At 39.9% G+C, this 12,846-nt stretch overlaps 2 protein-coding genes across 2 annotated transcripts; one reads left to right on the forward strand and one right to left on the reverse strand.

The window, feature by feature from the left end:
• Positions 1-2,686: 2,686 nt before the first annotated feature.
• Positions 2,687-6,856, reverse strand: LOC114451944 (NHL repeat-containing protein 3-like). Its single transcript, XM_028430946.1, has 3 exons — positions 6,184-6,856; positions 5,699-5,901; positions 2,687-5,557 (listed from the first exon to the last, which is right to left on the reverse strand). Exons 1-3 carry the CDS (start codon positions 6,440-6,442, stop codon positions 4,958-4,960), a joined length of 1,062 nt encoding a protein of 353 aa, XP_028286747.1. The 5' UTR covers positions 6,443-6,856; the 3' UTR covers positions 2,687-4,957.
• A 72-nt stretch (positions 6,857-6,928) lies between these two features.
• Positions 6,929-11,921, forward strand: nrbf2b (nuclear receptor binding factor 2b). Its single transcript, XM_028430947.1, has 4 exons — positions 6,929-7,148; positions 7,790-7,874; positions 9,098-9,138; positions 9,443-11,921. Exons 1-4 carry the CDS (start codon positions 7,056-7,058, stop codon positions 10,157-10,159), a joined length of 936 nt encoding a protein of 311 aa, XP_028286748.1. The 5' UTR covers positions 6,929-7,055; the 3' UTR covers positions 10,160-11,921.
• The last annotated feature ends 925 nt before the right edge of the window (positions 11,922-12,846 follow it).

A 12,846-nucleotide genomic window follows, 5' to 3' on the forward strand; every position in this document is an offset into this window, starting at 1 on the left:
GAAACATTTGAGACATTTTGTTTGAGAAACACTACTAACCAGACATTAAAGCTGGTTCAGCTGCTTTTGCTGACCAATGGAAATCATAAATAATTATGTGTAATGAGAGTCAGAGGCAGCCCGACTACAAATTTTGACATAGGGATTAATCTGGGTATGATAAGCTGAACTTACATTGCCAAACTATTTAAAAAAAAACCTTTCTAGTACTGGTGCCTTTCTCTTTAATGTGCACATGCTCGGCCTGTGTCCTGATTCTAAGTTGACTGAATGTGCCTGTGAGTGTGAATGGTGTCTTATGATAGATCTGAATATAGATAGACAGAAACCCTTTATAAAATGTGAATAACACAGAACATGTATGTCTGGGCCATTAGATGTCTGATTATAAGTAAGTATTAAACTAGCTGAAGTGCATATATATATATATATATATATATATATATATATATAAGAATTTAGCTTAATCATAATTGGGGAGCTGAGATTTATCATGAAAACAATATGTGCAAGGACTAAACAGTAAGAAGACAGCACCACCTAGTGGTAGAATCCTTACCAAATCTAACAATCCACCTAGAAGAGAACCATTTCCAGTGATGTTGGTCATATAACACAAACCATGCAGCAAGTCCTTTACCACAACATTTAAGCACTTACATTTACTTGTTAAATCTTCAAGGTAATTAACTCTTAAATTAAAGCACACATGACCTATTACACCTACCTAGCCACAGACACAGGTTGCTCTCCGGAGATACTCTATCAGGTATAAAGTTAAGGTAATACATCAGCAAGTGTGTGGATCAACTAGTAGGGCACTATTATTTTGATTAGTTTATGTTTAATATTGTTTTATGTCAAAATATGGTACTATATGAAATGGCTGGTCAAATAGCTGTGTGACAGGATCTTTTTGGTCTCCTTACTTTGTAACTATAATATATAAACTCTTGTCCCGATTTCTCTGACACCTGGCTTTTTAATCCCATGTGATGGTAAAAATTATATTTCCCAATGTTTGCTCTGTATTTTTCCACTGTGTGTGAGTTCAGTCTGCATCTGTCTTCAATGACATTAGATAAGACACTCCCTAGCAGGAAGTGTGAAAAAAAATGAAAGCGTGTTAGAGAAATACATTGTATGTTGTGTAACTCCATATGACCCAGCCTATGTTGTACAGAAAGACTGTACCACAATATTGAGATTAATCGGCTCAGCAACAGTGTCATGTGACGTAGTGGTCTGGTATATAATTACTTTTTATTACTTTTCCCTTTGGACATCTTCAGCCAGAGACTGGACACTGTATGACTGATCTCACTCCTGCACAAGATAATAAATTTAAGATGCACTTCTTTTGAAGCTTTGTTCATCTCATTATTCATACATTAAATTAGAGATTCTTCCTTAACACCCACTCCCACAGCCCCTCACACCTTTGACTCATCAAACCATCAGAATCAGAAATACTTTATTAATCCCAGGGGGAAATTGCTTACATTCCAAGGGCTCCATGCATTCTCAGAAACAGGTTAGATATATAAAATAAGGCAAAATAGCAAGTAGTAAAAAAATAAAATTCTAAACAATAAACATTCAAGTCAAAACTGGTAGTCAAATGTGATACAACCTGAATACTGTGTGCAGTAAAATCCAACCACTTCACACCTACACAGACTCACTCATCACCCACCCCTGTCCTTTACAGCAGCCCAGGTGAGAACAAAACTCAGGAAGTCAAAGGCAAGGAGGCAGCTGGCCCTGACTGTATTAGCTCCAGCCACCTTAAGTCCTGTGCAGATGAGTTTTAGCCAACTCCATGCAGGCTTTCACATGTCTTGCACTCTTCCGTCGGGCCACTCTGCCATAAAGCCCCAACTGGTAGAGCACTGCAGTGATGGCTGACTTTCTACAACTCTCTCCCTTCTCCCACCTGCATCTCTGGAGCTCAGCCACAGTGATCTTTGGGTTCTTCTTGACCTCTCTCACCAAGGCTCTTCTCCCCCGATAGCTCAGTTTGGCTGGACAGCCAGCTCTAGAAAGGGTTCTGGTCGTCCCAGACATCTTCCATTTAAGGATTATGGAGGCCACTGTGCTCTTAGGAACCTGAAGTGCAGCAGAAATGTTTTAGTAACTTTGGCCAGATCTGTGCCACAATTCTGTCTCTGAGCTCTTCACTCAGTTCCTTTGACCTCATGATCCTCATTGGCTCCAACATGCACTGTGAGCTGTAAGGTCTTATATAGACAGGTAATCAAGTCCAATCAGTATCATCAAACACAGCTGGACTCAAATGAAGGTGTAGAACCATCTGAAGGATGATCAGAAGAAATGGACGCACCTGAGTTCAATATATGAGTGTCACAGCAAAGGCTCTGAATACTTAGGACCATGTCATATTTCCCTTTTTCTTTTTCAATAAATCTGCTAAAATGTCAACAATTCTGTGTTTTTCTGTCAAAATGGGGTGCTGTGTGTACATTATTAAGGAAAAAAATGAACTTACATGATTTTAGCAAATGGCTGCAATATAACAGAGTAAAAAATTTAACAGGGTCTGAATACTTTCTGTACTCACTGTACATCACTTGTTGCTCCTTGAACCCATTCAATATACATGATAGTGTATTGTTAAATCCTAATCTATTAAACTAGAATAATAACAAAATTATTTGAGCCAGCCAGTTTTATTATTAAGTATTATCATATCCTGTCATATCAGGATAACAGTCCTAAAAATAAGTGGCACAACAGAAAACATAAATTACCTTAAGACAATAAGTTATAATAAGTTATAATAAATCACAGGTCAGAAGTAACAAAGCAAGGCAACGTTATAAAACGTTTATAATAATGCATAACATTTGACACAATCATACAATTTACAAATGCTCTTTCACAAGGCTCACCTACAATACTTTCATTAAAGTGCAAACACCTTCCATCATATAAAACCTTACAAATAGTGCCTCCGCCATTTTGTAGAGCTGTCCGAATCCTTAGTGAGAAATTATAGACCTCTATAGACTATTATTGACTCAATGTATCCCATAATGCATCGTGTCCATCGGATGGTCACTACATTGGCGAAATGTACCATCATGCATTGCACAGACCGTCAAGTCTACGATATCAATGACATAATTCACGGCTACAGAAAATGATGATGGTAGTGTCAGAAAAAGTGGTTTCAGACCCAGCCAATGTCTAATTTTCAATATCACCCATACTTACTGAACACCTTTATTCTTATTCTGAATATGAATGAGCAAGATGAAATTGATGGTTAAAATTAGTGGCCCTGTGACCAGCAGGCTCTGCTGGTATTTGCTTCATTTAGACTCTCTGCTACGGGATAGGGCTGCAGAGAATGATCATGCTACTATACACACTTCCTGTGTCACTCTCCAGCAAACGGCAGCAAGCATCACCTCACTAAATCGTCTGCAGAATCTACTCTCAAAAAGTGACTGACAGTGGCAACACTGAAAGAGCAGTTATACCACAATTCAGTTCTCACAGCAAGCCATAGAAGATATACTGTAAGACAGTAATATTATTCATGGTAACAAAACACCAGCTGTAGCAAAATCATTTCAGAAAAAATAAATTAATCAATAATTAGGAGTTAATCAATTTCAAATGACTAAGAAATCAGTCATATAGTCATATCAAGTCATATATACAACATAGTGTGCCTAACAATTCTGATGTAACCTTTTGAACAGATACATGTGTGGTCACGCAAATGTCTTCAGATTCTCTGCAGCCAGTTGTCTGCAGTAAATAAAGCACACTCATCTGTCCAAGCAGTGCAACATTAAAAAAATACAAACAGAACATTCCTCATAACACATACAGCAGTGCAACAGAAGACAATAAAGAACTTTTACCAGTTAAATCACTTAGGGTGAGGACACTTCCGTTAACAATGCACTGATAACAAACAACATCATACCCTTGATTTAATGAAAAAAATCTGTAAATACATTTTAAATCAAAACTAGAATTATTAACAGAGGCCACCTCCACTGATCTCAGTGACTTGATTACAATGTATGAATGTTTTCTATCAGTGAAAGCTGAGCTGAGAAAGATTACATTTTTCTTTTAGTACACTGCAAATTCCATGGATGGATTACACTACAGAAGACGTTTAATGTGACTGTCTAATGCATTTTTCAATTGTCATTGGTGGTTAAAGTCTATGTAAAAGTAGGGCTGTTATCATGTTTTAAAATGAGTAACTGTTTGAAGTCTATGCAGAATATTTACACCAAGGTTTAAGATTCTGATCCCAATGCTGTAGTGTTTATGGTTGATTGAAATGGTCAATATTTTTCAAAAGAACAAAGATCCTGTTTCATGCTTTAAATACCCATAGACATGAAATAATGTAGTATATGTACTGTTACAAAGTAATAATGTCAAATCTATAGGATACAGGGTTGTCAAAGTATACACCGATCAGGCATAAAATTATGACCACCTGCCTAATATTGAGTTAGTCAACCTTTTGCCAAACAGCTCTGATCCATCAAGACATGTACTCCACTAAACTTTTAGGGGTCACAGCCATCAGATTCACCACTGTTCTTCCTTTGGACCACTTCATAGATACCGGCCACTGCAGACTGAGAACACCCCACAAGAGCTGCAGTGTTGGAGATGCACTTACGCAGTCAAGCTTGCATTTTTTCTGCTTCTAACACATGAACTTTAAAGACAAACTGTTTATTTCCTGTCTAATATATCCCACCCACTAACAGGTGCCATAAGGAAAAGATAATCAGCATTATTCACTTCAGCCGTCAGTGGTCATAATTTTATTATTATGAAATTGGTATATATCTTATCAGAAGAATTCAGCATGCAGTGTATTTTTTGGTAGTTAAAGGGAATACTACAACTATGTTTGATTGGCACAGTTTTTCCTTTAAGCTCCAACATTGATTTACAGGAAACTTCCACCCAGGCTGAAGGGGGTAAACTTCTGGGCCTGTTGAGCTCCAATCTCAGCCACATATAGAGCGCCAGTTTTCAGGTCCAGGTCTACTAGGTGGGGCTTAACTTCATCAGCTAGCTGAATCATACTGACTACTCTGCACTGGCCAATCAAACCCACTGGTGGTGCATCCAGCAGAGAAATCTGGTTGGTGTTCAGCTGAACTACTATAAAATATTTTTTGTCTGGGGTCAGACGGACGGAATATGGTGCATCCTCTGTGAAGCAGCTGCCCCATGTCCCCAGCCAGTCCCCAGTGATGGAGTTAAAGACCTGGATCCTTTTATTGCCCCTATCGGCCACCCATACTCTCTGGGCACTGTCTACAGTCACACTGTGAGGTATATAGAACTGGGCCAGGCCTTGTCCTTTCTCTCCATGCATCCACAGAACTTCTTTCTCTTTGGACAACTTGATTAGGCGGTTGTTCATTCCACCATCGCCGTCCACGATATACATTTCCCCAGAGTCATGGACAAAAATTTCAGCTGGCTGGTCGAACTGCAGGGGATCCAACCCAGAGCCTGCTTTCCCTGGTGTACCAAGCACCTGACACACACACACAAGAAAATATTTAACAACAAGCACAAACTGTTGACTTATACCATATACTATGCTAAACAACGGAAACTATCTATGTATTGCAAAAGTCATTATTAAAACCATATCAAAAGCAGAGTAAGCAGTCACCTGAAGAAGCTTCCCTGAAGCAGAATATTGTTTGATACAGTGCCCATAGGGACCATTCCCCACATCTGTGATCCATATAGTGGGGTTTGATGATGACGCATCTGCTAAAAATATTCCATGAGGCATCTCCAGGGTGGTTGTGTTCCAGGGCATGAGGAAATCTCCATCTATTGTAAAAACCAGCACCTTGGGCACTTTGTCACCTGGAGCAAAGCAAAGGTGAACACTGAAGCATTACAGGATTACAGAACACACAGTCCACATCATATGGGTCATAGCACAGTAACTCTTACTCCGGCAGAGTGAAAGATATAATTAAAAGACAGGCAATAACTAAGAATACATAACAGTCTCCAAACAGCTTTCTGTGGTCTGTGACATGACATAAGATTAATTGGTTCATTGTAAGATTTATGATATATGTAAAATAAAAATTGTAGCATCTTATTCACTAAGTGAACAGTTGTGGTGTTACATTTATTTACCTCTCTGTGCTACGTACACCACACCATCATACTGGTTCACAGCCACTCCAAACACCTCTCCGGTAAAGAGCTCAGGATTCTTGGGCCAGCTCAGGTCCAGTTTGTAGAGGGGTCTGCCAAGCAGCTGGCTGTCATGCCGGAGGCTGGAGCTGCCTGGCTGCTGGCTGCTGAAAGTGCCGTACAGCACCATCATGAGCAGTACCAATGATATCATAGTAGAAACAACCAAACACGTATGTCCCCTTTTTTTCATAAACATCCGGGATTTGCTGTTCCGTTTAATATTCTGGTTCACAGACGACACTGTGCTAAAACTACCTCTGGAAACGGCGCACCGACTGAAGTCATTTAATGTTAATGTGATATCTAACCTTAAGGTATCTGTCTTACGAGACGATAAGGTTAAAATGTCGCGATGGCCATGTCTGATTTAAAAACCTGCAAACTACAGCCTTCCTCTTCCTTCTTCCTTCTCAATCAAAATATCGTAGAAAGTGAAACGTTGTTACGTAGAGCATTTCCGTTCAGAATTTCAAAATAAAATTTCGTTCAAACTAAAGATATTATATCAGGGTATCTAATTCATGTTCCGCATTTAAACTTGGAAAAGATACCGATGTTTCCAGGGAAACTCGTGACCCGTGCTTTCTATTAGCCACACAGTCTTGAGGCAATGTCAATGCTATTATTTGTAGTGTTTTGCTTTAGGTTAGCCCTTCAATTCCGGGAACTTGACATCACGTGATACTATCGAATGTCTGTTACGTTCACGACGTGTTGACGTAGCTCTCGCTATGGAGTAGAGGCGATTGTGCTTCCCTGCCTGGAATCTTCATGTAATTATTTTTAGGTATTTTTTTATCGCAGTGCGAATGACAGTCCGTGACGGATCGAGACACATTTGTTGTAGTATGAGCCACCGAAGAATCGACTCAATGGAGGTCATAGACAGCCCACTCAACCTCGTAAGTTTCGCTCTCGATGTTGCAATAACAGGCTAACGTAACTGTAGCTAGGAGATTGCATAGATTAGCTATTTCCCCTGTGAGTCGGCGGCTACGTGCTCTGTTGTTTACTGTGTTTGTGTTGTTGTCTTGTAGCTTAGACACGCCGCACTTTGTTTGTGACCTTGACAAAACGATAATAAATATGTTTAGCTTTTGAAAACACTACTGTCAGGTGTTGAGAGGTGGAAAAATAAGCTCCAGCTCTCATCTTTATTGTGTGTTACAAATACATTCGTTTTTTCTTGACCTACTGTCGGTTGGCCGGAAGCAGCTCTAACTTTCAGACAACTGTCATTGTGGTTTCTGATTGCACTTTTTTCTGTTCTCAATAAATATGTTTAATATTATTGGCTTAAGTAAACAGTCATAGCATTGTCACTGTGCTTCAGTTTACTGTTGCTGTTTATTTGTTCATCTTGTTCATTTATAACACCAAACGTTTGTGTTGGGTGATGTTCGCCTAACTTGCAAATGATGATTTCAGGGATCAAACAACAGGGATACTTGACTGCAGGTATTGGCAGTGGCTTCAACACTGACTTTTTTATGTGTAATTCTTTACCTACATCTAGTTCTTGACCAAATGTACCTCTTCTCAGGCGCATCAGCAGTGCAGGAAGGCAGACCGTCTGGTAGCTGCTGGAAAGTATGAAGAGGCCATCTCATGTCATGAAAAAGCAGCAGGTAGGCTCTGCCACTATGTCTGTGACACTTTTTTAACCTAAAACAAGGATGATACAGTGTACACTCACTGTGTGCATTTAGAAGCCCTGTATTGAAGCAGTTAAGCGAGTAATGTGGCAGCTGTGCAGTGGTTATACTCCTACAGATTCTAACCAGAGAGCTTCACCTTAAACATGATCCTCATCCCCATTGTGGAGGCCAACGAGTTGTCTTCCTGTCTGTTCTTTATACACCCATTGGCCATCAGAGAACTTCTGCATGTGACAATTCAATTCAATTTTATTTATACAGTGCATTTTACAACCAGAATTGTCTCAAAGCACAATACAGAGACCCAGAGCCTGAAGCCCCTTAGGAGCAACAGTGGCAAGAAAAACTCCCTTTTAACAGGAAGATACCTTTAGCAGGACCCGGCTCATAAGGAGAACCTTCCTGGTGACAGTCGGCTGGGTAGAGGGGGAGAAGAAGAGGGAGACAGGACAGAGAGGATGAAGGAGAGAGAGAGAGAGAGAGAGGGGAACAAACATGCATAAACATCATACACACAGACACACAGGTCTGAGGTGTGTTTGAAGTCGCATGAGTAGAGAGTCTTTAATGGCTTTTGCCAGTTATGGCTTTTAATGGCTGTGTACTATTCCAAAAAGTGATTTCTTAAAAGCTGCCTATTAACATCTTCATCAGTAATCAAATACATATAATTAAATGGCTGATTTTTACATTTTGGATTTATTGAAAATATCTATTTGTTCTATAAGTTCTTGACAGATATTGCAGTTGATGTTTGTAATGCTCTAGGTTGGTCACCTTTTAACATTGGAAAACATTTCTCTGTGGTTCTGTTTCTTGATTGTGCTGTGAGTTTTTGCAGTGCATAGACATTATGCTTATGTAAATGTTATTTTGTTACTCATGTCCAGTCGGCACTTAAAATTAATTATTCACAGCCATTTTATACAGCATTAGACATGATATCACAGCCACATAATAAATGAATACTTTGTCACCACAGCCTGGGGGACTGTGTACAAAAATAGTTCCTAGACTGGTTATCCCCCTTTAGATAGAAATAAAATGAACATTAGACAGGATCTTAATGCCCTGCCCTAACTAAGCTGCATGTAAAATACCAACAGTACAGTTTTCTGCATCATCTGTTTTGTAAGAACAGTGTGTGAGATGGCTCAACGCTGTTAATATCTCTCTCTCTCTCTCTCACACAGATCTTTTGACTGATGCCATGAAGACAACAGAGTGTGAGCAGGTAAGACATGTTGTTTTCTCAGGAAGTCATGTTGACATTACCATAACCTTATATAACTGTAACAACTGCAAACACACAGCCTAATTTAAAATATCAGTATTCGGTTTGAATTTGATAAATTACTTCTTGCTAGCTTTTTACCTTGTAATGATTTGATTGTATTTGCTGTCAATTTGAGTATAGCAAACATGTGCTCTTCAAAAGTGATACTTTTGATACTTCAAAAGATATACTCATATATTGCTGGCTTTTTAGCCATGCATCTTTAAGTTGGTGTTGTGGACATTATGTTGACACTCTGTAGGCTCGTCTGTCCATGGAACTTCAGAGGGACAGTCATATCAAACAACAGCGGTTGATCCAACAGAGCTGGAAGAGAGAAGCTCGGCGTGAGGCAACAAAGGCACGACCTGGACCAGTGCAGACCCACAGTGGACCAGGCCTTCTCATCCAAACTCAATCTACGGGCCAACCCCAGACCCACATCTCCCCGGGCCTCTCAGGTGCAGAGTTTGTGGGAGGTGCTGGGGAGAGAGAGTATGACACCTTACTCTACCAGCTTCAGACTCGGCAGACTGGAACCAGTCAGCCTTTGACTACACCATGCCCTGGATCTAAGACCACCAAAGATGATAAAACCCGATTGGAAGAACAACAAACCACTATTGAGGACCTGCGACGCCTGGTCGACCACTTGATGAACGAAAACCAGAGGCTTGTGGCTCAGAACGAGCAGCTACGTTTGGAAAATGTGCGGCTGCACTCAGAGGCAGCTGAAGCAGCGGACTTTGTGGAGCGCTCAGAGCTGTGGGTTCTCCCACAGGCAGGGGGCACTACAGGAAGAGGAGGTGATGGGGAGAGGAAAAGCACTGGCAAGGGGAAGGAGATTGCAATTCCTCAGCTGCCGCCCCTGGAAATGCCAGCTCAGGAAGATCTGTGTCTGGATGACCTGCCTCCTCTGGAGCTGCCAGAGGACATTCGTAATGAACTGCAGGAGCTTCTGGACAGAGATAAACTGTGATAACACAGATGCATGCATGCTCACATAACACCAATGCTCACACACAGACATACAAGGGTTCAAATAATATGACTTGAGTTCACAGCCAAAAAGACAATGGGCTCTGACAGATGAGACTTCTGCTCAGGTCGAAGGTGGACAGATCTATTGCAGCTAAACTCTCTGCACAAATGTGAATCAGTGCCCCAAAAGTCCTGCTCCAACTACAACACATCAACAGCAGAGAGAGGAAGTCTGAACTGGTGGAAACAGTGCTACTACCACAGACTGGGGAAGATCCAGTCATGTCAGCTGGAACATGAGTGGTTCAGAGGTTGAATGCTTCTAGAGAACTCTGTGTGAGATGGCAGGGATATACCCTTAATACAAAGTCCACTTCCCAGTGTTTTCCAAGCCTTATAAATCATGATCATCCTCTGTATGACTGCAACACCAAATCCCATATACCTGTTGAGTGAGCAGAACCCACAGGTACAGGTCATGAAAGCTTTAGGGGGATGTTAAGTGTATTGTGTGCAATACTCTAGAATTTGCTCCTAAAGAACTGATCAGTTCTGGCAGCATAATGTCAGTGTTCTGAAGCTCAATGATGGTACTCTGTGTCCCATGTGCTTGTGTCTGTGAAGACATAGGTTGCAGAGCAGCGTAGCTGGCCAGTGTGTTTATGACAGTAACAAAAAATGTTATTTCATTTAGTTCATATATAATGAACAGTGCTATTATAGATTTTATGCTGACTATACCTTTAAGAAACACTGAGGTCTTTCTGTAATTACGGACATGTTGCTCCCTGTCCACTTGCTTCAGGTTCAGAACACTTGATATGCTGTGTTCAGCAAAGAACTTTGTTTTCTGTGATGTGGTTTCCCAGCATCCCCGGCTGTCCCAGAGTATACTGAAATAAAGAATTACCTTCATATTTACTTGATGTTATACAGACTTGCAAAAAGGCACACTCTGTTAAACTGAAAGAGTGTATAGTGAGTAAACGCTGACTGCTTGGATGAACTGCTACCTAAATGTCAGTACTTAGTACTGTCTGTGATTCAGTCACAGAAAGCATCTTGTTGGGGGGTATCCCCATAGCTGACCTAAATTTTAAAGGGTTCTACAAATTGTTATGAGGAAGTCTTTGAAAGATGAAAAAGTGCCAGATATGAAGGTAGTAGGATGTTCATATAATGAGACTGCTTAAAGATGACAGAGCAGCCCAGGGTGTGTTCCTTGATTTAACCATTCAAACAGAGCATCATTCTTACCCGCTAACTAAACAAATGTCTAGTGTAATGCACGCATAATACCACATGTGTATGCGCCTTGAAACTTGCTGATAGTGCTGAAACAATCAATTTGATTGAGTTGATAAGCTGATCAGCAGTAAATGAATTGGCAACTATTTTGATAATGTATTAAACTGCAAGAATTTACTTCCTGATTTGTTAAAATAATTGTTGTGTTTTACAGTATGTGCGTGAATTACACCAGGCAACACAAAATCATCAATGTAGGAGCATGATGGTTGACTCTGCATTATAATGACATATCAAGCATGTTTTGTAGTTCATTGCCTTATGGCAGTGCTGGAAGCTAAATGGAAATTAGAGCAGTTGGATTTTGGTAAATATGTGGATGCTCTCATTCATCCTGGTCATGTTATGTCCAAGAGTTTAAACTCATGGATTTTTTTTTTTTTCTGAAGAAGAAGACATTTTGCCAGGAGTGAATATTTTGTAAATGGACATTAAATTGGTTTGAAATGAGATAATGTTATGGTTCTTTTAAGCTTTTAAGCTGAGCTAATTATCCTTACTTTATATAGGACAATATGTCCTCCGCATCCCGCCCGGGTGAGATAGGCTTCACCCTCCTGTAAAGAATAAGGTGGGTAAAGAGGACATGTGTGTAAGTGTGTAATGTTAGCAAAGATATATTTTGTACATGGAAAAAAATGCTAATTAAATCTAGCACTAGCAGCAGACACACTGACTGGGAGTGAGTCCTCCTCCCTCACCTTTACCTCTGGTTTTAAATCTTGAAACTAAAACTGGTTGGTATTGTCCATTTTATGTTGGGAGATAGTATTTTGTCATGACCCAGTTTACTGATGTAGCTTTTAAGTGAACAAGCACTAAGTTTAGCATTTTGTATCATGTAAGTATGATACATATTGTAAGGGATCTGTACAGACCAAAGGACTCACATTTACAAATATGTACTATAATATGCAGAACTGTCTGCAAACAGATCATTATACAACATTCATGACCAGCACATCAGAAATTCATATATTTCACAATGAAACACTCAAATATATTGTTTACTGAACTTTCATTTGTTGAATCACCGGGCACTACTGTCAATCCCTTACATACCTCTGTATTTATATGGAATCTTTTTGTCCTGTATCTTCTTCCCTCACCACAGGTATAATAAACAGAAACCATATGCAGGTTTTTAGGTTGGATATGGGACAGACATTCACCCCAAATCAGGCAGAGTAGGGACCATCAATAAATTACATGTGTTGTCAACACAACACAATGGCGTTAAACGAAACCCAGTCAGAGCACTTTCCTGTACTTCTTTTTAACAACTTTAAAAACTGTAAAAAAGCTATAGCCTCTCCAAGCCTATTTTCACCTTTGCAAAACATTATTATTATTATGTTTTCAGAAAATATTGAAAAG

The sequence above is a fragment of the Parambassis ranga genome, chromosome 19 (assembly GCF_900634625.1).
Source record: "Parambassis ranga chromosome 19, fParRan2.1, whole genome shotgun sequence".
NCBI classification, from domain to species: domain Eukaryota; kingdom Metazoa; phylum Chordata; class Actinopteri; family Ambassidae; genus Parambassis; species Parambassis ranga.